Source organism: Rhagoletis zephyria, unplaced genomic scaffold (genome assembly GCF_001687245.7).
Source record: "Rhagoletis zephyria isolate East Lansing unplaced genomic scaffold, Rhagoletis_zephyria_1.1 Rzeph_scaffold_00402, whole genome shotgun sequence".
NCBI classification, from domain to species: domain Eukaryota; kingdom Metazoa; phylum Arthropoda; class Insecta; order Diptera; family Tephritidae; genus Rhagoletis; species Rhagoletis zephyria.
Genome location: NW_016157486.1, coordinates 89,219 through 115,590, shown reverse-complemented (window position 1 = coordinate 115,590; position 26,372 = coordinate 89,219). Strand labels below are relative to the sequence as shown.

At 35.2% G+C, this 26,372-nt stretch overlaps 1 protein-coding gene across 2 annotated transcripts; it reads right to left on the bottom strand.

Moving 5' to 3' along the window:
* Positions 1-521: 521 nt before the first annotated feature.
* On the bottom strand, positions 522-26,085 carry Grik (glutamate ionotropic receptor kainate). 2 transcript variants are annotated; one of them, XM_017611418.1, is made up of 15 exons: positions 25,935-26,085; positions 20,350-20,516; positions 20,044-20,269; positions 19,761-19,951; positions 19,508-19,700; positions 16,437-16,594; positions 12,802-13,020; positions 11,822-12,028; positions 8,401-8,485; positions 7,680-7,956; positions 7,220-7,421; positions 6,879-7,101; positions 4,444-4,559; positions 4,153-4,302; positions 522-883 (listed from the first exon to the last, which is right to left on the bottom strand). In XM_017611418.1, exons 1-15 carry the CDS (start codon positions 26,062-26,064, stop codon positions 650-652), a joined length of 2,778 nt encoding a protein of 925 aa, XP_017466907.1. In that variant the 5' UTR covers positions 26,065-26,085; the 3' UTR covers positions 522-649. The 2 variants fall into 2 exon arrangements, with proteins under 2 accessions (XP_017466907.1, XP_017466908.1); XM_017611419.1 differs by lacking the exon at positions 4,153-4,302 and adding an exon at positions 2,805-2,954 and having other exon boundaries at positions 584-883.
* Between the last annotated feature and the right edge of the window lie 287 nt (positions 26,086-26,372).

The following is a 26,372-nucleotide window of genomic DNA, read 5'->3' as shown; positions in this document are numbered from 1 at the left end:
TACAAGGCAACCGACACCTTTTCAGCCCTTTCCTCGCGGCTTCCACGAGACCCGACAGCCCACTTTTTCCAGTTCCTCTAAAAAGTCGTTTACAACCGCAATCCTGAGCAAGGGAGAGAGAACACCACCTTGTGGACTGCTTCTATTGACTCTGTCCTCAGTGCAGACGCCCCCCCCTCCTCCCCCTTGGTAACGAAGAAGGCCCCTACTGCATAATCTTCATTCGTAAAGGATTCCTCTGACCACTTTGCCAATGTGTGCAGGGCGGTATTCGCTCTTCAAAGGCAGCCACGAGGAACCGCGTTTCTTATGTAGGCCTAAAATCGGAAATATGAGAGCCTTTTCCGATCTTAAATTTAATTTTCCTCAAATATTTAGTTTTTTTTTATTTTAATGTTTTTTTGTTTAGTCACCATTTCAGCTCCGTTTAAATTAAATAGCATGAATTCCAAATAAGTTCTTGATTTATTATTACAAAACTTGAACAGTGTACAACAAATAAACTCTACTCATTAAAACAGGAAAAGACAACTTAAAGCAAATATGTTATTCAACGAATACAATAAACAATTTCTTTAATGGTTGCATAATTCAATGATGCAAGTCACTTAAGGACTTCCACACGCTCCTCTTTCCCTTTCGTTTGCATTCACTTAGAGTGCTTTGAATGATGCTCGCTAATGTGATGTAATTTACTCTCGTCCATTGGTAAAGAATCCACCGTCAACGCCGAACTCTTCGAACTGGCACGTGAATGTGAATGCGAACGAGAGCTGCGGCTGCGACTGCGACTCGAATTCTTTGGATACTTGACTGGTCTGGTATTGCCCGAGCATTGCATAACGAAGCGGAACTCCTCGATGAGTTCGGTTTTGAAGGACACCTGTGCGTAAGCATTTCGCCACAGGGGAAAAATTAAAGAAATTATTAGATTAACTAGAATAAAGGAAGTGAATAAAAAGCACACAAAGTCAAACATACATACTTATGTAGTTATATCAATGTAAAAGCTAGGTTGCAGCAGGGAATGTAAGGGTGATGGAGGGTCTGTTAAAAGGCGTACATACTTTGAAAGTAATAGTTTAGGGTATGTGAAAAGAATGTGCCTTAGATGTATGAAGTAGTATTGGTGAGTATGCATTACGTAAAATTAAAAAAAAAATCCGTTATACAAAAGGCTATAAGGCGACATATAAAGCGAAAGTCAATGCAGTCATCACATTTTTTTTTTAATTCGCTCGCTGTTAATTTACAAAGTCACATAAGTAAACATGTACAGATTTATTTTATATTAATCACAGCTCTCGGATGTTATTTTAGACAATTTTGTTCGAATTTTTATATCAGCTATTATCTTCATTAATTGCCTGATTCACCAGATTAACATTTTGTGAGATAGGTCAACACACATATAGACAAATGCTTACGCATGCATTAGGGTTGCTTGAAAAGTTCTCCATCAATATTTGCGCTATCCTCTTTAGAAGAGATATTCTCAGAATCATATAGTATATAAAGCTACATATATAATTTTTATTATTAAGTTTTCAAAAAAAAAACACAATTATCGTTTGACCATAACTACGAGTGATGGCTGTTTTATTAGCTTTCCCTCCTTTCACTCTGCTTTTTTCAAAAGTCTTTCCTGCTGAACTCGAAATCTTGTTTTAATTTTGCCCACATTTCCCAAAGAGTGTACTATGACGACATTTTTTTTTGTGCTAGAAGCAAAATTTAATTTTTTTTTTCATTCTGAAAACTATGGAAGTTCCCTCCATTTGTGTAAGAAGATAAAAAAGCATAACACAATTTATAAGCGCCAAAATATATTATTATTATATACAAACATTTATTATTTTAAGTGTTCCTAAGCATGCGCGTAATCAAAGTTAGTAAGATTTTAAAGTTGAAAATAGATATGCATCACAATATTTTTGGGAGATTTCCGAAAGGAAATTTTTTTATTTGATAGACATTTTTATTTTAACGATTTAATATCAATTTTAGGAAAAAACGTATTTTCCCAGTGTAAAATGTACAAACGAAAATAAGGCAGAACCTAAGTATGTGAGGTTGTGGAAATTATTTTCTAGAGCGTAAAAACACTCATATTTCAAAAAGGTTCTCTTTTTTATAAAGCAATCGCATTTCTGACTATTATATTTCAGGACGAATGGATAAGGCTTGAGCCAAGAGCTTGAGTGAGCAAATCACATTTTTGGCAGCAAATGTCAGTTACGCGGTTTTGTACTTTAAACGACGATATGTACATATAACACGAGAAAGCATTTTTTTGTAAAGTTAATCAGATCTGCGCCGTTGGTTTCCGAATAAGGTTGCCACATGTTTATTAATTTAACTTCAATGTTATTGATATTTGTATAAAAATGTGGGATGAAACCTGTCGGTATAAACTAGTACATATAGAACAGAATAGATTTGATAGAGGATGTGCTCTGCGACCTTGGGTCTATTGTGCGCCAAGAGCTCATCACAAAACCTCGTTCAGCCGTAGTACTCTAATGAAACTAAGCAGATGGCGACAGAAAGTGAATGTTTGCAGCCTTAAGTCAGGAGTCGTCTGCTCTAATCCCCGGAGTGCTTATATGGGCCAGCAGTCTGCAATGATCCGTAAACAGACCTCTTATAAATTTTGAGTTTGTCTTTTATTTTCATGCTGATTGGTTTCCTAGATCTCCTGGGGTTGTAAGCCTTTGCCATTATTAGACTATTACCTATTACCTGCCTCGAGTTCTTTTCAAGCAACCATGGTATCTAAAAAAAAATTCACCGCCCGACTGTACCTTGTTACGACGCGCTGTTCCGTAAACATAACAAATCCATTCCAGTAAGCCGTAGATGCTGGCGAATATGCTACCTACGAACAAAACAAAGTACACGCCACCCAAATTGGCGATACCCAATTCCTCGGCGCCATCGTTCTCACCCTCTTGCTGCACGCGCAGCGTGAAGTGGGTGGGTGAGTATGTATTTTAGTATTTGATCGGTGGCGTTCGGGTTGATTCGTAATTTTTTACATGGTTGTGTGATGAGGATTGCATGGACAAAGATGCGTACGTAATGGTGATCAGATGGCGGTTTGACGAGTTTGTTTTGTGTAATTGGTATACGCAAAAAGGCATTCCCAATAAGGTTTCCAATGCATTGCAGAGAAAGGAGTTGTTGTTGTTTATTTTGTAATTACATTTTGATTCATTATATTCGTTGCAGTTGGAATTGTTTGAAGGTGCGTATTTGTGTTAAAAAGATATTCACAGAAGGCATTGGAGAAAATGGCAAATTAAAAATTTGTGGGTAAAAAGTAAAATAAATAAACTTGTTGCCAGGGCTGCCAACTTGGCTCAAACCGTGTCATTTTTTGGCCATATTTTACTTTTAAATGCACTTAATTTTTCAATTTGGCATAAAGTGCCACAATGGCACTTTTGAAAAATGTAATGGTTTTTAATAATGCAAACGAGCAAAATTACTAAAAACTTTAATGTATTAAAATTTATTCATTAGCATTAGTTTGGATAATTTAATGAAAATAAATTTCATCAGCATTTTATTTTTCAGAATTAATGCACTGAAATTTTTATTTCCATCAAATTTCAATTATATATTAATCCCTTAATTTTTTACATTAGCATTATTGCTTTAAGTACCACTAATGCATAAAAAAAAATGAATGCATTTTTCACAACTCTGCTTCATAGCTAAGGATAGTTGGCAGCCCTGTCGTTGCATTGAAATACAATAATGAGAAGAAAAAACTATAAAAAAATTATAGAAAGTCAAAACTTAAAAGTAGATAAAACTAAACTGCTTTTTGTATTCAAAAATGTTCAACTAGTTACAGGCGAGTTACGAGTGCAGTGGACGGTCGGTAAGCAGTGCCTTGTAAAATAGGTATATATAGTACATATGTTTGTATGCATGTATGTATGTATGTATATCTACAACAAACCCTGCTTGCTACTATTAAATATAATTCAACGTATGTGGCTTTTTATCTACATATGTATGTATGTGTGTTCAAATATATTTAAAATATGTATATTCATTGTTATACATAGGTCGTTAAAGCGTTTGTGTTGCGCTCAATTTACATATTTTCAAAATTATTATACGTCTCTTCAACCAATTCACCTTATTCTCATCGGAGCGTTCCTTTACGCCCAAAACCAATTCAAGGAATGCGACCAATACACCAAAAAAAGAGCCTACTATCAACACCAAATAAACGCCGCCTAAGTTGCTTAACTCTAAGGCCACTGCACCACCTTCACTGCTGGTATCCTTTAAAGTAGCCGAATTTTCGTTATCAGGAAAGTGTGCAAGTATAGTCGTTGCACACGTGCATTTATTTATATGTATGTATAATTTAAGAATTTAATATATTTTCTAGCAGTAAAGTACATTCTAGAAATGAAAACTTACCGAACATGCACCGCCACCTCGCTTCTCTTTCCACCACTTAGTTTTCATTTTTGTGAGGACACCTTGCTCCTGCAGCTCCAGCACAGCCTGGCTGAGTATGTCACGATATGGCCAATCTATTGGATGTTTTTGCAATGGTATATATGTATGAGCACATTATTTTCGTGATTATATGTATTTTTTTTATACAGCTGATGAAGGTAAAGTATAAAGTAAAATTTTCAAGCTTTGGGTGTCTATGTCATGGCCTACCCATATACATATATTGTTGCTGTAAATTTCGATATTTTGTAAATCATAATTTAGAAATTATAATATGGTTTGCGAAAGTGTAGTTAGCTGCCATAGTTTACAAGCTTACTCGCGCAAATTTTTGTCCGGCCTACAGTGGGAAGTTTTCGACTTAATTTGTTTATAAATGGCTGGAAGAGTAAATTTTTTACCGTTTACTATACTTTTATTTAATGAATAAATTTTTCAACTTTCACCATATGCTGATAAAATTCAAGTTTTTGACGTAGAATACGTCTTACCTTAAGGTATGGGGGCTATGTTCAAATGTTGTAGTTGTAATTTTTAGAGCTTCACAAAAACGCTTATTGCACGAGAACTAATAAAGCGATTTCAAAGAAAAGTGTGGCGTTTCAAAGATAAAATTCCAAACCTGTCGACAGATTCATTTTTGTAAATAACCAATTCGGTTTCTGTCGTAAAAACAACGGTAAACATTGCCTTATTTTGGGGTCAATTTTGAGCCTTTAAAGTGCTCTAGCAACTTATTGTTGGCATATATAACTTTCATTTTCGGGATATAGGTTCTTTGGAGCAGTAGAAATATTATCGGGTACAAATTTTATATAAATTTAACAAATATTGAGCATTTTAAGGCAAAAAATTGTTGAAAAAATTTGCAAATTTTTTTCATTACCAAAATGCTCGAAAACCGCTCGAATGATTTTGTTTTTGTTTTCTTTAATCAAAAATTCAAGAGTTTTCCTTTCGTTTGGTATATGGGAAGTATTGGTTGATATCTTCTATATATGTTTATTTTATTCAAATATATGGGCATAAATGATTTTCCATACAAAATCACCTCGTCATCATTTTGCAAACACGTGCATATGTTGGAAGTGTGGGAAGGAGACAAAAAGTATGTATGCGTATGTAATGCGGCTTTTGATCGCAGCGTATGTACATATGTAAATGCATATATACGTACATATGAAAGTTTCAGTTAATGTGGATCTGTTCGGTTTTGTTATCGATATTTTTATCGATTTTGTTATCGATTTTGCTATCGATTTTGTTATCGATATTTTTATAGATTTTGTTGCCGATATTTTAATCGATTTTGCCATCGATATTTTTATCGGTTTTGTTACCGATATTTTCACCGATTTTGTTATCGAAATTTGTATCGATGTTGTTATTGATTTTGCTATCGATATTTTCGGAACTTATCGATATAATGATCGATATTTTTATCGATTTTGTTATCGATTTTGTAATCGATTCTGTTATTGATTTTATTATTGATTATTTATCGGTTTTGTTATCGATATTTTTCTTGATTGTTTTAACAATTTTGCTATCGATATTGTTATCGCTTTTGTTATCGATATTTTTGTCGCTTTTGTCATCAATATTTTTATCGATTTTTCTATAGATATTGTTATCGCTTTTGTTGTCGGTATTTTTATCGGTTTTTTTACCGATTTTGCTATCGATATTGCCATCGCTTTTGTTATCGATAGTTTTATCGATTTTTTTATCGAATTTATTACCGATTTTGTAATGGATTTTTTGATAGATTTTGTTATCAATTTTGTTATTGACTTTGGAATCGATTTTGTTATCGATTTTGTAATCGATTTTTCGATAGATTTTTTAATCGATTTTGTAATCGATTTAGTTAACGATTTTGTTATCGATATTTTTATCGATTTTGTTATCGATTTTATTATCGCTTTTGTTATCGATATTTTTTTCTTAGTTTGTGCTTTCGTTTTTGACTTGGATATGCTCTTAACCATACCACGTATTCTACGTTTAAATTTAGCGGGTGTATCTCCGATACAGCCTGCAGACCAAGACGAAGGCGCTGGACTGTTCCTTTTTTTTTTAAATTCGGGCCCAGACCATTTTTTTTTTAATCTATTCCAAGTATTAAAAAATGTATTATATTCGCTAAAAAATTGACCTTTCCATATAAATTTAATTCAGAAAAGTTTAACAATGGCCGCGTGTTCCAATATTTGCCAGCAGAATATTTTTTCACTTGAAAGCATATCAGAGTCAGAAAGCGACTTAAATTTGGAAAATGTTCCAAATCTTGTTGGGTTTGCCCAATAATTCAATTAACTTTTTGCATTTTAGTTGCATTCAAAATTGGTATATAACTACCGCAACGCACGCTTTAACCTTACTCCACTTACTCTTTCTCATTGCAATGCCATAACCTTTCTCGTCGAGCAGTGAACCGACTTGTGTCAAACTACAACGACGCTCGGTGATATACTCAATTGTGGTTGACTCCATCAAAAATGCATAATTGTCATTTTCCACACGATCCACTCCTTCCGCATTGGTTGATGTCATATATTCCGGATGGTCGCGCATGAACTCGTACATTTTCTGATAAGTTGGATACTTAGCGTCCTAATGAAAATTTGCGCAAAACCGAAAAACGTATAATTCATTAACATACATATGTACGTGTGTGTACGCGCCCCTAATCAAGGGCTGCGTTTTTCCTCCTATTTTCATTTCAACTCACCTGGAAGAACGTAAATGTGCTGCCACCAACTTTGGCGCCATACTTTACACCGCCCTTATTGGCAGCTAAATCCTCCGCATTTTCAATGGGGCTGCTGAGCGATTCTATCGTGAGGAAAGCCGCCAAGTTGGCAGTATACGAAGAGACCAGAATCAACGTGAAAAACCACCAAATTGAGGCCACAGTGCGCGTTGAGTACGCTCTGAAACGAAATTAAATTCTTTGAGTGCAAAAAAAAACAAAAAACAAAAAGCATTAAACGCGTTGCAAAAGCGAAAGACAGAATTTGTTAGCGTGTGACAGTAGATATTTGCACAGAAGCGCAAAGAGAATTGAATGAAGGCACAAGTGCATTCAGCACTCACTTTTGTATACATACATATGTATGTATGTATGTGTACTCGTATACACACTTGCAAACTTAAACGAAATGAACAAGTAGCCATATGCGGGTACTCACTTTGGTGCTAATTCAGAGCCTTGTTGCAGTAGAGCACCTGTGGAAAACCACAAGCAATTAGGGAAACTAAATTGGTTCTCCAATTCGGTGGGCTCCTCAATACATGGATATGGATTATCCCACTCTGTTGGCGAAATGCGTCCCAAAATGAAAAGCGTGAGTGAGACACTCAAGTAGGCAATGCCCAGCCACATCCAAACGGTGCCAGAAAATGGTGACATGAATGAGAAGAGTTTCGGTGGCTCCTTCATTGGTTTGCGAAATAGAATGGCGATGCCTGTTTGAAAACAAAAAAACAAAAACAAAAATACCAAAAATGTTGCAAAGTACAAAATGCAATTAGTTTTGAGGATATGAAAGTGAGTGAGTCTGTATAGGAAAATGCACTGGGAAATGAAAAAGGTGTTGGTCTACTAGCACTTTGCTTTGTGGTTCTTAGTAACCTAGTATTTATGTACACACAAATATAAGTATGCAGTAAGTACTTAAAAGGTCTCGAAGAGGATGGTAGTGCTGAAGTCGGTAAAGTGCTCAAAGCTTAATACTCATACAAATGATAGGAACCGGTAGCTTAGTGACATTGAGCTTAAGGAAAATAAGGAAATTTGATAGGTATTGTAGAAAAATTATATGTAGGAATTGCGATTTTTACTGCCTTGGTTAATATAAATTTTTTGTTTTTTTTTTTTTGGCTTTTCTTTTAATCATTCATATGAATCACCTAAATTCATAAACGGAATAGTGAAATCTACTCCTTCTTCTCGAGTCGATGTCATAGTCAAGTCGGTGATGCCCATGTCAGCTCGCTAATGGGAAGAAAAAACAAAAACTTTTTAATATAAAATATAATAATAAATATAAAAGAAGAAAGGGGAAGAGTACACATGCGTCTGTACCGTCAAGTCCTTTCAAATTTCTTGCTTTGCTTTTGACAATTTCGTTGTTTCCCATTTAAAGAACCAAAAACTTGAATTCAACAGAATTGAAGCGTGTAAAAGCAAATAGGAAACGCAAAAGATAATGCACAAGAATTGCTTTAAATTACGTGAATCATGTAAATCGGGTGTTATTCTAGCACAAAAGTCTTAGAGAAACCTCTCTCATTAACCTCTCATGGTGAAAACCTATTTTTAGAGAAAGTACTTTTATATCCGTTAACTCGCATCGCTCCAACAGTCGCAATGGGTGAGTGACGCGCGCCTTTCGAGAGATCCGAGAGTTAAATCTTAGATTTTATTGTATTGTTCTAAAAACAAAAATATATATTTGCAGGTCTATTCTGCACGTTACCGAAGATTTTGTAATCGGAAAATTTTATTATCAAAAAATTGTACCAGTTCTTGTCACCGCGATTCTAGCTCCGTTGGTAATGCAGTTAAAATATTCAGCAATTCTGCTATGGCGAATTATGGAAATTCTGGCATTGCATATTTCACGGGGTAACCTTTTTAGATGCTATTTTTTCCTGTTTTGAATTAAATCTATTTATTTAATTTTTAGATTTTATTGTTTTAGAAAAAATATTGTTTTCTTAATTTCATTTAATTTTTGGGATCTTATTTTATTTTGTTCTCTGTTTTATTTAATTTTGTTTAGTTTTTAGATTTTAGATTTGGTTTGAATTAAATATTTTTTTATTTTTTATTTTCTAAGATTTACACATTTTCTTCATTTTGGTTTAATATTTTCCTCTATATAATTTAGATTGTAGATATTATTGTTTTAAAAAGAAAAACATTTCTGCAATTTAAAATTTTTAAATTAATTAATTTTTTGATGCTTATTTTTATTTTATTAATTTTTTCTTTTTGAATTTAATTTTTTTTTAATAATTGGACATTGGTTTAAAAAGCACAATATATATTTTTTAATTAAATTAAATTTTTTTTTAAACTTATTGCTGAAAGGTGATCATCATAACGCTAAGATCTCTCGTTAGCAGATCTTTCAATGTCTCCGAATGGCTGAACTGATTTCGATTCTGTAAAAAGTTCTTTTTGGAACCTTCTGGGTGGAAGGTTTTTCTCTAAAAAAGTCAAACCTTTTTATCGGGGTTGTCAAAAGCGACGAATTCTGAGATCTGAAGAAAAACCAACCAAATTAAAAAAAAAAAACAAGTAAAACAGTATAAGTTTGCACGAAAGCGAACTTTACATACCCGGCGCAGGTACCAAATATTGTCGTTTCAACTTTCTCTAAACTACCTTTGCATGCTAATCAGGACTGTTTTCCCCGAGCTCGAACGTTTTCGACAATATGCTGAGTTAAGCTTATTGATATAATTGAACCAAGTTTGATAGAAATCGATAAAGTGGTTAACGAGATACACTTTCGTAGTCATAAGTGGGCGGTGCCACGCCCAATTCCTAAAAGTCTATAGCATCCTTATTCATTGTTTTCAAGAGAATTTTGTTACTATTAACTTGGAGTAAATTAGCGCCCTCAGTTATTTAAATATCGGAGTTTTCGTATTTCTCAAACTTACCGTTATATGGGAAGCGGGTGTAATTTTAGTCCGATTTGAATAATTTTCAACAAATTTCTTTTCCGTACTAAGGTTATTAAGTGTACGGAGTTTGGTACAAATTGATAAATCGGTTACCGAGATACACATTTGTGGTCATAAGAGGGCGGAGCCACGTCCATTATCCAATAATGTATAATAATCGAATTTTATGCTAAGTGGTGATTGTAATCATCGATTTTAAGTTAATTAGCCTTAGTAGTTGCTGATTTATGGCAGTTTACGTGTTTCTGTAAATTACCGTTGTATGGAAGGTGGCCGATTTCAAAGATTTTCAACAGAGAAAGAAGTTTCACTTCGAAACCTTCTTTAGTTCAGTATTTAGGTCAATTACTATCTCCGGCTTGAATTTACTGGGAATCGATTTGAAACGTGTTGGAACTACATATATATAATGGTATATCGCTAGGTGTGATAGGGGTTTCTGCGTTTCTGTGTTATTTGCTTAACTAACTTGAATAAACATAAAGCTCTTAATATCCGACAGCGAAATCATCTTAAGATGGAACAGTTTTTCTATTTGTTGCTATAAATTATACTGTACATGTACCACTGTACGCCATTTCGATATATCTAGGTAATTTTTAATAATAATAACATCACTAAGCCAGGCACAAACGTGGTAAAAAAATATGTGGAAAGGCAACGACAAAAGTGAAAGAGGCGAACCCAAATAAGTATTAAGATGATTAAATCCAAGATAAATACAATTTGCTGACCAAAGAAGCTTCTGCTTATACAAATAGACCTCATATTTATCTTGATTACTTAATATCTCACAGTAACGTAGCCATGTAGGAAAATTTCACATTTATACTGAATAGTCATTTGGAAAAATTGGCTTTGCAGAATTTTTTTTAACCGCCTGGTGTCATCTTTAGCGTTGTTTTACGAAAAGGACGATGCACCGAAGACCTCGTCACGATTTTGAAACCCGTGTGGGCGAGCCATTGACCAAAAATTTTCACATTTCACACAGATTTTTTTTTTTTTTTGAGCACAATGAACCATATTTTTGCTATTAGTGAGTTCTTACCACACCCAAGATGTCGTTTTTGTGGCATAATTATCTTCTTGGTGGGCACTTATGTACAAGAGTGTATGTGTATGTATGCGTTAACAGTATGGGCGTAAGCCACTTATGATACTGATGGTCATTTGAATTCCAAGAAAAAAAAGGAAATTGATAACTTTATCTTTTCAATAAAATATTCTCAATACGTGCATATGTATGTATGTATGTGTAAGCAAACAAAAAAATGGGCGACTTAGTTAAAGGAATTACAGAATATATCAAATATGTTGTATGCCCACATGGCGGGAAAAATGCCAACAGCGATATTGAAGAGAGATTTTGCATTTACATACATATGTTAGATAGTAATCTGCCGTTTTTACATACAAGTACACATACAATAAATCATGAAAATCGCTTCAATTTGTATATGCATTTCTTATATGAAAATATATTATCAGTGCGGAAATTGTTTGCTTAACAAAATAAATGCGATCAACTCGTCAATGCGAGCTGTGGCGCTACAAAATAAAGAAAGTTTAACATATTTACATGCAAGCACCCACTGTTCAGAATTAATGTGTGCCGCCATCAACTACTCACCCCTTCGATAATTTCCAGCATCATGCCATCAAATTTACCCGTTTTCGGATTGAACGAGCCATATTTATTATCCTCTTGCAAACGGAAGGTGTAGGAGAAACCCAATTTTTTACCCAGCTCCTCGATTAACTCAATGCCGAAGCCTTCGAATTGATCATTGCCTTCCAATTTAGCAGCAGTCTCCTTCAGCATGCCATACGGTTCACTCTTAATGTAGAAAAATTGGATAAATAAATGTAGCAAAAGTTAGTATATGTTCATTAGGGTGATCGAAATATGTATGTTAAAAAATTATAGTCCGAACTTTGATGCTCTCACCCGAAAAATATACCCCCTTTTTTATATTGAAATCAAAACATATTTAGAGGTCGCTCAAAGCGCTCAAAGTTGTCCATGTATTTTACATACATACTTATATGTATAGGGAATAAACACGTTTTCGCAGATATGTTTTAGAATTCTTGAAAATCTATATTTTTAAATCGCAAACTCTGTTTCTCTTCGGAAGACTTCCAATAATAACACCCAGTAGTCTATTTTGCCATTTTTTAGTTCTGACGATTTCTTATGGACCCCCTCCCCCCCCCCATTGCATTTTTTCTATATAGCAAACTTTAAGATCCGACTATAAATATCGGAGAAAAAATAAACCACTCCTTTTCGAAATTGGCTTTGCAAAAATAGTTTAGACTTTCTTTTTTCTGGTACGGTCTAATGCACATATAAGTTCATACGTATACTTGTAAGTAAAAAGTAATCGAAAACAAATTGCAAGTAGAGCGAAAATAACGAAAAAGCTTCCACGGCTTCCAAAGTAAGGCAGTTGCTAAGCAAACTTAAGCTGGATCCTACAAAAAGTAATTCTCAATCATACTTGCTACTACTAAATAAGCATGTACATAAATAAAAGCACATATACACTTACATACATATATGTACATACATACAAATGTGTGTTGTCATATGTACTAAGTACTTACTATGGCTGTTATAACTATGAAGCTCTTATTCACCAACGAGCGCTGATCCTGCTCCACCACTACGGGTGGTGGTCGATTAGCAATAAAACCATCCTCTGTGCGCCATTCACCTATTTTCTGCATGCCCGACATACTCAACTCAATAATATCGAGCACGAAATCTGTACGCAAGCCTTCATAGTCGAATTTTACTTCACCGGTGAGGCCACTTAAGCTAAGCTGAAAGTATAAAAGTGTGGATTTTTAGCGCTTACCAGTATGTATACTCAAAGGAGTTGATAATTATAAGCCATACATACATATAAGAACACATGTGAATACATAGATGTATGGATGCATACTCAGTTAGTGAAAGAATGAAAATAAGGTAGTTTGGTGAAATTAGTTGCATATATGCTGAGCTAAAGCAGGGATAGAAATGTGCAAAACACGTTCATGAGAAATAGTATGTAGCTAAAACTATACTTTGGAGAAAAGCAAGATTTAAGTCGATTTAAGCGGATATTCTCTTTCATCGGGTGTTCTTGCCTAATATTTATTAAAATACTTAGTGGCAATGCAAGAAGTTTCGAAAAGTATTTCAAACTGAAAAATTTCAGAAAAAAAATTTAGAAGCAGTGTCATAAATATAAAGTGATTTTCGAAAGTGGCTTTTTATTTATGAAAAGAGAATTTTGAAATTTTGTGGATTACACTGTAGGGACGCTAAAATGACACAGAACAAAAAACGGCGAGGCACGTAAATTCAATGTTGGGTCGTAGATTACGGATCTTTTCTCTATCTTTCTGGATCAGGTAATTTTTCCAAAATATTTTCATTTTAAATTTGCTTTGCGAATGAAAAAAATTTAACTTTAGCATGAAAAATGTTACTTATACGCCATGTACGATTTGGCATATGAGTAAAGATCCACGTAAACGATGAGAGTAAATACCTTGAGAGTTCCGCCATATTGGTCGGAGAATTCTCATTGGTGTTTACACGTACCCTCTCTCGCTCTCTCTCTCTCTCTCTCTCTCTCTGTCGCTAACCCTCTCTTCGTCGATTTGGCAGCATCCACCTACACGCTAATGTCATAAAATATCTTTTCACTCTAGTGATGAAAATTAAATTTTCTAATTGTACCTAATTGGCGAACAAAACCTTAACCTAAATGATGATAAATGTACCTGTATTTTTATGTGTATAATTTTTTGATAGTGGGTGGTTAACCTCTCTCTTTGATACCATATAAACTTTTGGAATCTTTTCAAACACTCTTTGCCATTAATAATAGCCTTAAAGAGAATTTCTCCGAACAGTTCAAGCCAAACCTATGATTGAACCAATATTTATGCCCATTTGCAAAGAAAGGATGCTATTGGAAGGCTTCCCACACTAGGAAACGCGTTGGAAATGCGTTTTTCTACTATCCAGCTGTACCCAAAATTGTGTGTTTGTACGAATATACGTTAAAATTTAAAAGGCTCTAATTAAAGAGTACAATTCTACTTGCATCTAAATCATTATTTCGCCTCACATGTTCGCGTTTCCTCTTATTCTTTAGAATTTATTCTTTGCTCCCTCATTCCCTTACTTTTATGACGTCACAACTGGTTTGTCACAGCTTGATTTACGCAATCTTGTATTCTAATGCTCTTGTATTATTAGGCATCTTACACTGTGTACGGCTGAGAATAAAAGTTCCCAACGTGTAACATATGAGAGCTGAGAATATGAGTGAGAGCGTAAGAAAATTCTCAAACACACTTGTCATACGGATAAGAATATTCCTGTGCTCTGAACTTATGAGAACTCCACAATAAGAACGAATACCCACCCCCGTTACTTGCTAGACGGTGAGAATGAGAGTGAATTCCTATTCTCAAGGTATTTACTCTCATCGTTTATGAGCACCTTAACATTATTTCCTGCTTCTATTTCAAACAAAATATTATTACACAGATTCATTTGACCATTCAATGCTTCATTATTTATACATCGATTTTTATCGTTAGTAGCTTGATTTTCTTGAAAAATAAATCTGCTAATTTAAATTTTTTCTTTGCTAAAATTTGAAATTTTTTATAAAAAAAAAATTAAAATATCTTAAGAAAATTACTTGATCTAGAAAAATGTTATACAGATCGCTAATCTACGACCTTAAGTTCACGTGTTTCGGCGCTTTTTGTGTCATCTCCCAACTTGCGATTTTCTCTACAGTGTAATTTTTATATATAATAAACATTAATATCGCCCTCAAAATCATTGCTACAGATACAAAATCTATCTACTGTAAATATTTCATGCCTAGTCTAAAGTGTTTTTGTTTTAGAAGACTATTCTCCATAATGGGAAGTTTGTATGAAAAACAATTTCGGATCGTTGTTTGGAAAATCCGTTGTTATTGTTGTAACAGCATATAAATTACTCAAAGAGTTTTTGGGAAATGATGCTGGAGTGGCAGTCCTCGGCCAAATTTGAATCTGGGTCGTTCCGATTACGTAGACGTAGCTGTGAGGTCTAATGTTCGAAATTTTGTACGAACGGAGTAGATTCCTTCAATATTTTAGATTACGCACCTACCATTTCTCTTGGTTTTAAATCGACAACTTTGTCAAAACCAAATGGAAACATTTTCTTGTACATTTGACATTTTATTCGCAGTCCAAAAGATCCATTGAGCGTTTGCTGCATCGTCGACATCTGGAAAATACTTCGTCGAATTTTGATTCCTTATCTTCTTATTTGTTCTCAGCCAATTTCTTTACTATTTCTTCCAGTCATGCTCCTTCTGTGCCAATTTACGCTTGCTGAAAATGTCAAGTGAAGCCAAGTTTCACCTGGTCTTTCCATTGCATATCGTTTATGTATACCTATTCGTACGGCATGACCAAGCCAGGTAGAATCTTTCTCCAATGGCCCCCTAATGACGTCTTATACTTGTACTATAACTGTAAATACGAGCGGCCTATTGTATTTTCTATACCGTCCCAAGAAACAGTCGACCTGGTCTTGGAACCTTCCAAATGTCACTTATTTTTGGTATACAATTTTCGGATATTCTTGCCCCATAAGTATATCACTGCATTTCCAGCTCATCGCATTCACGCGAGTGCTCTCTGAGAGCGGGTGTGTGGGAGTCGATAGGCGAATGTTCTAACCATCGCAGCAATTTCGGGTTGTTCATTGTAAGTTTGTTATACATACATGGCGGCTGCACGACCAGAGCTTGAGTTGCTCTCCTTTAACAATATTGCACACCAGCAGAAGCATACAAATGTATTCTTTATTGGAGATGTAAAAAATTATTCGACCCAACACTAAAACTCTGAAGTTTAATACTTATACTACTTATACTCTTACTAGTTGTTAGTTGCCTTCGACAGCGGAGTGCTATTACCACAGCCACAGCGAAATTTATTTATTTATTATTTACATGTGTTCATATGTATGTAATGCTACTCATAAAAATGGTGGACGAGTATTCGCTAAGAAGAGGAAATCACAGAGTCGGAAGTGTTGCTCTGAGCCAACTCAAGCATGAGATGAACATAATCTTTTGCTACACATGCATATGTATGTATGATTGCATGTCTGCATGTATGTATGTATGTATGTATTAAATGAGGTAGTTATCACACCATTAACTCACCGATTTCATATAGTTGACGAGCGTGTATCCCTTATCCCATGAGCTGTCATCGTTACAATTTAATGGCACCGCACGGAACATTACATGCTTGAACGTCTCGGCGAGCAGCTGAACACCATCATATACCAATGCCATGCTGGTGGTCAAAGGACATGACACTGCAAAATAGGAGTAATGTAGTAATTTAGTGGAATTCATGAAATGTTTTAAAGTTGGTGCAAATGTCGCATTTGTTGCCATTTCGCCAAATATGTCAGTTCGCGACGTTTCATGAATCGCATTATTATTTAAATGTCTAAAGGAGCTGAAGGTGTGCCGTAGTCGGCACATCGCAGCTGTAATTTAAGATCTGCATGACCAAATTCAAGTGGCATCGAGTGTAGAATGGCACCCGAATAGTATCTAAATAATCATAAATAGCTAAAGTATATTATTGCTAGAAATTTCCTGTGAATTTGTCGTTCGCTTTAGTCTGTTTTCCTACATGAAATATATAGCTAGGGATGTATGCTCATAAGTATTTGCATATGCATAAGTGTGTATTTTTTTTTAATATAAAAATACAGCACCAGTCAATATAATAACTACACTAGTGGAGTGCTACCAAAAATACTTTTGAAGTGAAACTTATTTAGCGGCGGTTGGTTGGCTGGTAGTAAATTGGAAAATTGAACGGAAATTGCACACGGAAATGGTGCAACGGAAATGGTGCAATGAAATCGGTGCAACGGAAATGGTTGGGACTGAAACAAGTGTTTCCTGTATGTATGAGTATGGTATTAATTTAACAAAAATTTGCTAATAAAAGGTTAAAGAATAACACTTAGAGAAAGACCAATACAAGAATGAAAGTAAAGGTGACTACGTAAATAGATAAGGAAGAGGATAAAGGCAAATGTGAAAATAAAACATAAACAAAGATGCGTAAAGATAAAGGTAACAAGTAAGATAGTCTAAGTTCGGGCGGAGCCGAACATTAAATACCCGGCGCAAGTATTAAATATATGTTTTCCTCCTCTTCGAAGGCTGCCGCTAAATGGTAAGCCGGGGTTTATAAATTTTGAGTAAATTAGCGTCCTTAAATTTCGAAATATTGAAGTTTCAAGCATTTTTGAAATTTACCGTTATATGAAAAGCGGCCGTAATTTTAGTCCGATTTCAATCATTTTCAACTTTTTGCTTTTATGTGACAAGCACAATAACCATACCGATTTTGGTACAAATTGGTAAAACGGTTACCGAGATACATACATGTGATCAAAAGTGGGCGGTGGCACGCCCATTTTCCAAAATTTTGTCATAAACGTATTTCATGGTAAAGAATTGTTGCAAGCGTCAATTTTGAATAAATTAGCTTTAATATTTACTGATTTATCGAAGATTTTGTATTTCTCTAAATTACCGTTGTATGGGATGTGGGCGTGGTTATTGTCCGATTTTAAAAATGTTCCGCCATTTTGTATTCTGCACCAAGGCCACCAACTGTGCCAAGTTTGGAAGAAATCGGTGCAGCGGTTACCAAGATATACACATGTAACCATAAGTGGGCGTGGCTACGCCCATTTTCAAAAAATTTATAATATTCTTATTTTTGGTCTGAAAATTGTTGTAAATATCGACTTTGAGTGAATAATCTCCAGTAGTTACTAAAATATCGCGGGTTTCGTATTTCTGAAAATTACCGTTATATGGGAAGTGGGCGTGGTTACAGTCCGATTTCGCCCATTTTCAATAGCAACCTACCTTGGATTAATGGAAACCTACATACCAAATTTCGTTGAGATATCGCAATTTTTGCTCGAGTTATCGTGTACACGGACGGACGGACAGACGGACAGACAGACAGACATGGTCTAATCGACTTCTCTATTCATTCTGAGCATTTATGTATGTATACATTTGTCTATATCTATCTTGATTCGTTTTGGCTGTTACAAACAACCGTTATGTGAACAAAGTTAATATACCCTTCTTCACAAGTGCGCTCAGGTATAAAAATTACGACCAAGGTAAATTTAGTCACTTTACTTATATCGTCGTTTAAAGTACAAAACCGCGTAACGTCATTCCGCAAAACCGCGTAACTGACATTGGCTGCCAAAAATTGGATTTGCTCACACAAGCTCCTGGCTTAATCCTTATCCATTCGTGCTGTAACATACTAGCCAGAAATGCGATTGCTTTATAAAAAAGAGAACCATTTTGAAATATGAGTGCTTTTACGCTCTAGAAAATAATTTCTACAACTTCACATACGCGGTTTAGCATTTTGTTGATACGCGGTTTTGCACTTTAAACGACGATATATATATATAAGGACAAAGGTGTAGGGAAAAATGTAAATGAAGAAAATGATAAACATAAAAGTAAAGTTAAAGAGGAGGATAAGGATCCCGATAAAAGTAAAGATGAAGATCAGGGAAGAAAGATTAAAATAAAGGTAATTGAAGAGGAAAAGATATAGAGAGAGACACAGACATCGGCGTAGCCAGAATGAAATTTAGGGGAGGGGGAGGGGGGGGGGGGGCTCGACCCTATTAAACTGGCATTTCAGGGTACTATTTTATATATATATAAGGAAAATTTTAAAGTTATGGGGGGGGGGGGCTCGAGCCCCCCCTGCCACTACCTGGCTATGCCCATGGACACAGAGACTCAATCTGGGAACTATTTTGGGATTTTAGAAATTTGCGGGATTCTCGGGACTTATCTATAAAATAATCGACATTTTTATCGGTTTTGTTATCGATATTTTTACCCATTTTTTATCGATATTTTTATCAATTTTGCTGTCGATATTTTCGGAACTTGTGGATGTAATAATCCATAGTTTTATCAATTTTGTTATCGGTATTTTATCGATTTGTAATCGATTTTGTAATCGATATTTTTAACTATTTTTTAGCGATCATTTTTATCGATTTTGCTATCGATATTTTTATCGATTTTGTTATCGATATTTTATCTATTTTGTTATCGATCACTCACTCTCTAAGAACCTTTAGGATATATTTGATACAAGGAATTCCGAATTCGGGTCAATCTTGGTCGTTGACAAATTACTTTCCTACCATTTTGAAAAGGATCGTCAGTTTCGTACAAGGCTTTGGCCAATTGCTGCACACTCTCCGATTCCGGAGAAACCAAGCGTAGGGCCGTGATGTTGGTGTCGCCATGTTGAAAAGGCTCCAAATCCATAGTTTGAAAATCCAAATTGCCCACAATGTAACGGTAGTCACTAGTCATGAGTCCCACTTGTTGAGCCTGTAATTGCAATGCTATAACCTCGACCTGCAAGAAATTCAAAAGCACCTAGCCACTCACCTGTTTGAAAAACTCGGGCAATGTGTCCATCGAACCCACAACAACAAAGGAGTAGTCCCCAGATTTCTTAATGCGTCGCAACACATTTCGATAATCACCATTCAAATCCAACTCGTAGCGTCGTACGGTGATTGTGGGCCCACTCGTGCCATACATTTGCAGTAACTGATTCACCGTAGGCAAGAATTCACCTGTTGATTAATAAGCAAATTAAAAATAAAACAAAAATTGTCATGCGTCAACTCCCACTCGATTCACGCATCCCGCCTACATACATACATACCAGTTTCATAGATGATTGTAAATGTATCGGCCCACTCCAAGGCCACAACCAAATCCTTCAATGCCAACGCCAACTGTGAGGCATGTGGATACAAATTAACTGTTGGCATTTGCACACCAAAATCCCAGCGTGTATCGATGAATGGCAGCTCCTTGGCATCACAAATGCTCATCGCATGTTTGGCTGCCATATCCGAAGTGGGTCCAAATACAGCTACCAAATTTTGCTGTTGCAACCGGGTGGAAGTGGTTAGACCAGAACGGGATGTAGGTACAAGCAAATTGCAAAAAGAAGTGCTAAGCTTACCCGCAACATTTTGCAGAGCTTCTTTGAAGTTTCAAAGGCGTTACCAGGTTCGATGGCTGCTGTAATTGCATGCAATTGCAGCGCACCACCACTATCTTCGTTAGCTTTATCGATAGCCAGTTGAAAGAGTTTTTCCATATCCGGATTGGTGCTTTCGTAAATCAGACCTTAATTTAAATTAAAAAAAAATAAGTTATTTAGAACGACAGCAACGTCTATTTAATATGTATAGTATTTATAAATCTGACTCAGCTCCATGAGACTACAGAAAGCACTTTTATTTAAATTTAACAATTTTTCGCCAATATTGTTTCTTTCGCGCAAGTATTTAAAATATATTCCGAACGTGTAAGTATAAGAAATTCGATCTGGTGTAAAACACTCGATTTCTTCGTCACCTAAGGAATTAGTTAACAGGTAAAGAGTGGAGCGCTAACTCCAGTTCGAGGCATTGACTTTCAGCCCAAATCTCATGCCAGTCGATTGGTGAGATGCTTACATATATGACAGGCTAGGAAAGTGCGGTATTATAAACCTGCAATGGGACCCATGTGCCTACCAAAAGCCGTAGGCGTGAATACTAAGAAACTCATCGACTACATTGTAGGCCAAATAAGGGACTGCGTACAAATCTGTCGATGATCTTTAGAAGTAAATATGAGAAAACGTAATGTTAATGGTAATGGGTATGGTAATGGCAGTGCAAATGATAGTGGTAATGGTATATATTATAAGTAATGCTGATGGTAATGATAATGGTAATGGAAAGGGTAGATCATAGTAAATAATGGTAATGGTATTAGTAATGACAATGGTAGGTAATGGTCGATAATGGTAGTACTAATGGGGTAATGGTGATACTAATGGCCGTGGTAATGGTGTTTGTCTTCGTATTCCTACTTGACTTTATCAAGAAAATCAGAACATGTCTAGTGGAACTCGCATAAAATCTACATTAAGAGATAACTTCTTGAGCGATCAGACCTTAAGTTCGGGGTTTTCAATCGTTCAAAATAAAAAAATTAGGATGAACATTTTTTTTATAGTCACACGATTGGTACAATACTGCGAACTTCTATTGAAAAATTTGTTTTGTTTTTCGTGATTGGTATACAGAAAAATATTTTTGATTTCACGCGATTGGGATACGATTCACACCAAATTTTAGACTAATGCCCACTCGTGTGACACTGCCTTAACCAGTGCGAAACTTTTTAATTAATAATGGCTTTTCATCTATGAAACTGGTATGGCCAATCGAAGGCAGAAAAATGTATACGCTCTGTTTTGATATTTTGTGTTTGTATATTTGGGTTTGCGAAAAAAATTCTCACCTCCAAAAATTAGTTTAATGGTCAGTACTGAATAATCCTTACTAATATAAATTCGAATTTTTTGTTTGTAACGCTTTCACGCCCTAACTACTCAACTGATCATAATGAAATTTCGCACACTGGTGTCATTTAGCACAACTTAAAAGGTAGGGTAGCTTTTATATCAATTAGACAAAGGGGCGTGGCACCTCCCATACAAACAAAAAGTTGTATACTGCATAACTCTCGAAGTATTTGAAGTAGAGTATTTTAACTTGTTATGAAAATATATGTATGAAATCAATACTATACTCATGGAAAACATGTGGGTTATTGGAAAAGGGCTCGTGGCATCTCCCATACAGACTGAATTTTTTATACTATCACCTGTTGAAAAATTAACTTCAATTCTAAGTATTTGATAAGGTAAATGAATTTTTACAATATGGATGTCGATCGAGTAGTTGTATCCCAGAAATGGTAATTGTTAAGAGAAAAAGTGTCAAAACGGCATTTAAAATAATTGCATGATCTATTTATGTTAAAATTGACTTTGAATAAATTTTTTTCACATTTCATTTATGGTGGTGTTCTTAACATTCGTACCAATTTTCAGGTTTATGCGAATTGTTGCAACCTTGAAGATCTAACTTCACCGGGCTAATAGGAAATGATTTGAAAGACATGGTTTAAATAGAGTAGCGATTAAAAAAGGTTGGTTCCACGGGTTATAGTGTTAGGTTGACAACAGATAAATTATAGAACAAAATATTAACTACTAGTTGAGGTATAGAGAGGTGAGGTGTCTTTGTGTTTTAGTTTTAATCCTAATCCCATTCTGTATCTTAACCCTTCGTCTGACACATGAGTCCAGCCAGGCCTTTTCCATTTTCAAATTACAAAAAAGGGTACTTTAAATATAGCTAGAGGCTTGAAATTTCAGGTAGCTTACTAAAGTTTAGTGAGTTACCAATCTGTAAAAAATCGTGTTGGTATCATATATATAAAGCTAGATATATAGAGATGTTGATTAATACATCACATTCGTAACACATAGGTCTGGCTGGACCCACATATATTCCTATGTAATTTTTACCTAAAATGAAGGAATGCAACCGTTTTTCAAAGTTTTATTTTGAATTTTTGAATTAGCATGGCAAGAGATGATTTGCATTTTTAACCGACTTCCAAAAAAGGAGGAGGTTATCAGTTCGTCGGAATATTTTTTTTTATGTATGTTACCGCATAACTTTGGACCACGTCAACCGATAATTCTTTTTGCATCGGAAAGGTAGTACCTCAGAGGTGGTCCCATACTAATCTGGTTAAGATCCGATCAGTGGATCATGAGCGCTTGGCCTGTAGATGTGCAAACTGGTTTAATTTTTTCGAAAGGGGTTGCCACCTGTTAAATAATTTTACTCAAGTTATTTACTAATCAATGCCCTCAGATCCGCACCCTCCGTTCGATTTTCAAAACTGAGGTACCAAATTAAAGGGCTTAGGGTGTGGATGTTCAAGAAGGTTTTACTTTTTCGAAAAAAGTTGCCACCTGTTAAGAAATTGAGCTCAAATTAATTAATAAGTTAAATCAATTATTAAATATGGGTAGCAATCGAAATGGTTTTGAAAAGGTTTTATAACTTAACTATGTATAGGAGGGTTGCCACATGTAAAAAAAAAATTATTCAATTTTAATTATGTAAAGGAATTTGGCAAGTGAATAAGGTATCGCTATATGGGTGTCATATAAAAGAGGTTTAAGAAGGTAGTAGTTTGGAAATATCTTGGATAGGGTTGCCACCTATTTAAGAAGTCTAATTGAACTATTTTATACCCAAGTTATATGAAATATGAGCGATGGATGTCAAATGAAAGAGTTACAAGAAATTATTGGGGGATTCACAACGGTGTCGTAAGTGTCGTATTGTTGTATGTCGTAAACTTTAAAAGCACCACTGAGAAATGGTTTAGATTAATCATTAGGAATATTTTTAGAGGTTATTGAATAGGGTTTCACCTGTTTAAATAGTTTAATTAAATGTTGGCGTTTTGACGTCATGCGGGTTCACTAGTATATGTAGTTTTTTAAATGAGAATTGAAGTCGGTTTTTTTTCAAAAAATTACTTGTTACCTAAAATGATGTTACTCGGAGCTCGCTTGTGCTATGCTAATCCTCTCTTGACCACAGCGCTCAATTTTGCGATGGTGTTGAGGTCTGGGATTTGTGCTGACCACTTCATTACAAGAAAATTTTTCCCAAGCAGCCGGCGGTGTCGAACATTTTCAGAATCCTTTGGATCTCGGTCCTGCTGGCAAACAACTTCTTCCGCAGGGTTTGCGCTTTTGTCTACAAAGTCCGGCAAATTTATTTGGAGGATATGTTCATTATACCTTTTATATTAACCCAAGACACTAAATGCCAGCAAGCAAAACATCCCACGCCATTAAGCTGCCACTTAAATTTTGTAAAAGTCACGAGAATTGGAGCTTTTGCACTTAAAAGGGGTAATATGGTCCGATGGAACGAAAATTAATTGTTTCCAAAACGATAAAAAGGCATATTTTTGGGAAACACCTTATCAACATCTTCAAAAACACCATACAAAGAAAAACATGTAACATGGTGGCCAGCACAAATCCCAGACCTCAAAGCTATCGAAAAATTGAGCGCTGTGGTCAAGAGAGGATTAGCATAGCACAAGCGAGCTCCAGTAACATGAAAGAGCTTTGGAGGTGAGCAAAATTATAATGGGGTAATATTCCAAGCGAAATCATAGAAAACTCAGTAGAGAGCATTCCCGGACGTATGAAAATCGCTATTAAAAGCAAAGGAGTCTCCACAATCCTCTTGATATATACCTCCTAAAAGTTCAAAACTGAGTGAAGATAGTTGCCTTGCGTTTTTGCTGTGAATCACTTGTTAATTTTTCTGTTTACTGGGCTTTATACCCTAGATAATAAGGAAAAATTGCTGAAAATTTCAAAGCAATCCGCTTATTATTAAAAAAGTTATGTTACTGTAAGTAATAAAATGTCGAACATGCACCCGGTTTTGATCGCCAGTGTATTTAAATAATAAAATAAAAAAGAAAGCCCTTAAATTAAGTAAATATTTGAATAACATACAATAAATAAGTTTAATTGAACAAATGTTGCACATAATTTCTATATAAATTCATACAATTTGCATGTGGGTCCAGCCAGACTCATGCGTACCGAATGTGCCAATCGAAACATGTGTCTGACGGAGAGTTAAGTTTAATGTTAGACTGGATAGGATATTCGTATTCATTTTCTTCTTCCTCTTCATCGCTATCTTCGTCTTCAGCTTCATCTTCCTATTGATCTCAATCTTCTTCGATGTGATGTTTAATAAGTTTCGCTTCAAAAAAAAAAAACACCTTTTCGCCTTGCCTTTCTTGGAGTGGAATTTTCAAATTTGGTGATTTTTCTATTAACAGCGGCGTTGTTCGAAACGGTTAGAGTAGTTTTGAACTTTTCGTAGATTTCGTGTGGACATTTTGGTAGAAAAAATATTTTTGATGCGGAAACACTGCCTCCAGAGTCGTAATAATCGCATTTTGTTCATGAATATTCATAATATAAGCGTACTTTTAGCGTAGTTTTAGAAAATCTTAGCTTGGCTAAACGCCTCGAAGCCTAACTCTTCTCGCAATATTAGAATATAATTGATGACCTTTTCCAAATTCGAAAGTAAGAAGCCGGCTATCGGTTAAAGTGTTTACTTTTACACATTTGTTTATATACAAAACAAAAAAAAAAAAAACAAAAAAAAGTATTTTGCACACCTTCTATCCATTATTTTGCATTCGTTTTAAAGCAATCGTCGGCGAAATCAAAGAGCACCAAATCCCAGCAAATTCATTGCAAGAAATGCAATTTGCATTGCTGTCTCTTCAATAGTTTCTTTCTATGCGTAGACTTGTTTATATTAAATGATGTATGTATGCATGTATATATATATATATTTATTTGCAAACAGCACTAAACAAGCAGGTGCAACGGGAGCTAAGAGACGTAGTGGCGGCGTTGCATTTAGAAGACAAATATGTTTTTAGATGCGCCTGCTAAGTGGGACATTTTGTGTAGCGTCTGCAATGCTACGAGTACTAAGTCCCCCCAAGAGGAACTGAAACTGCGTGGTGCAGCGATTTTCGTCACTGTTTACGTAATCAAATTTGCATACGAAATAAATTTGGTAAATAGCACGCAATTTTCTAAAATAAAAAAATAAAATAAAAACTTACCAACATTTGTCTTCTGTGCATTCGCAATTTGCAACCAATTCAATGCAATCAAGAGTGTAAATGCTATGCGAATACAGTGCAATGGTGTCACAAAATGGGATAGACTACATTGATGCTGCTGGGACATCATGCTGCTATTCCTAGTTAGCTCAAAAACACGGATGGGAATTCAAAACTGGCGTGGCTTTAAACTTTTTAAAAGAATACGCATTTATTCAAACTGAGAATTCATTTACACTGCACACGCGAATAGTTTGCAATTACTTATTATTATTTTATTTTGAAACACTTTTTTGGTTTGAAAATATAATAAGAATAAGAATTATTTATTCATTAGCGGACACAATAGCGACGGCTGAGCGAACAGAGCTAAACTGATCGTAAATTCGCCAAGGAAAACTGAATTGCTTGATGAAAAGAAAAGGTGAAAACACTGCT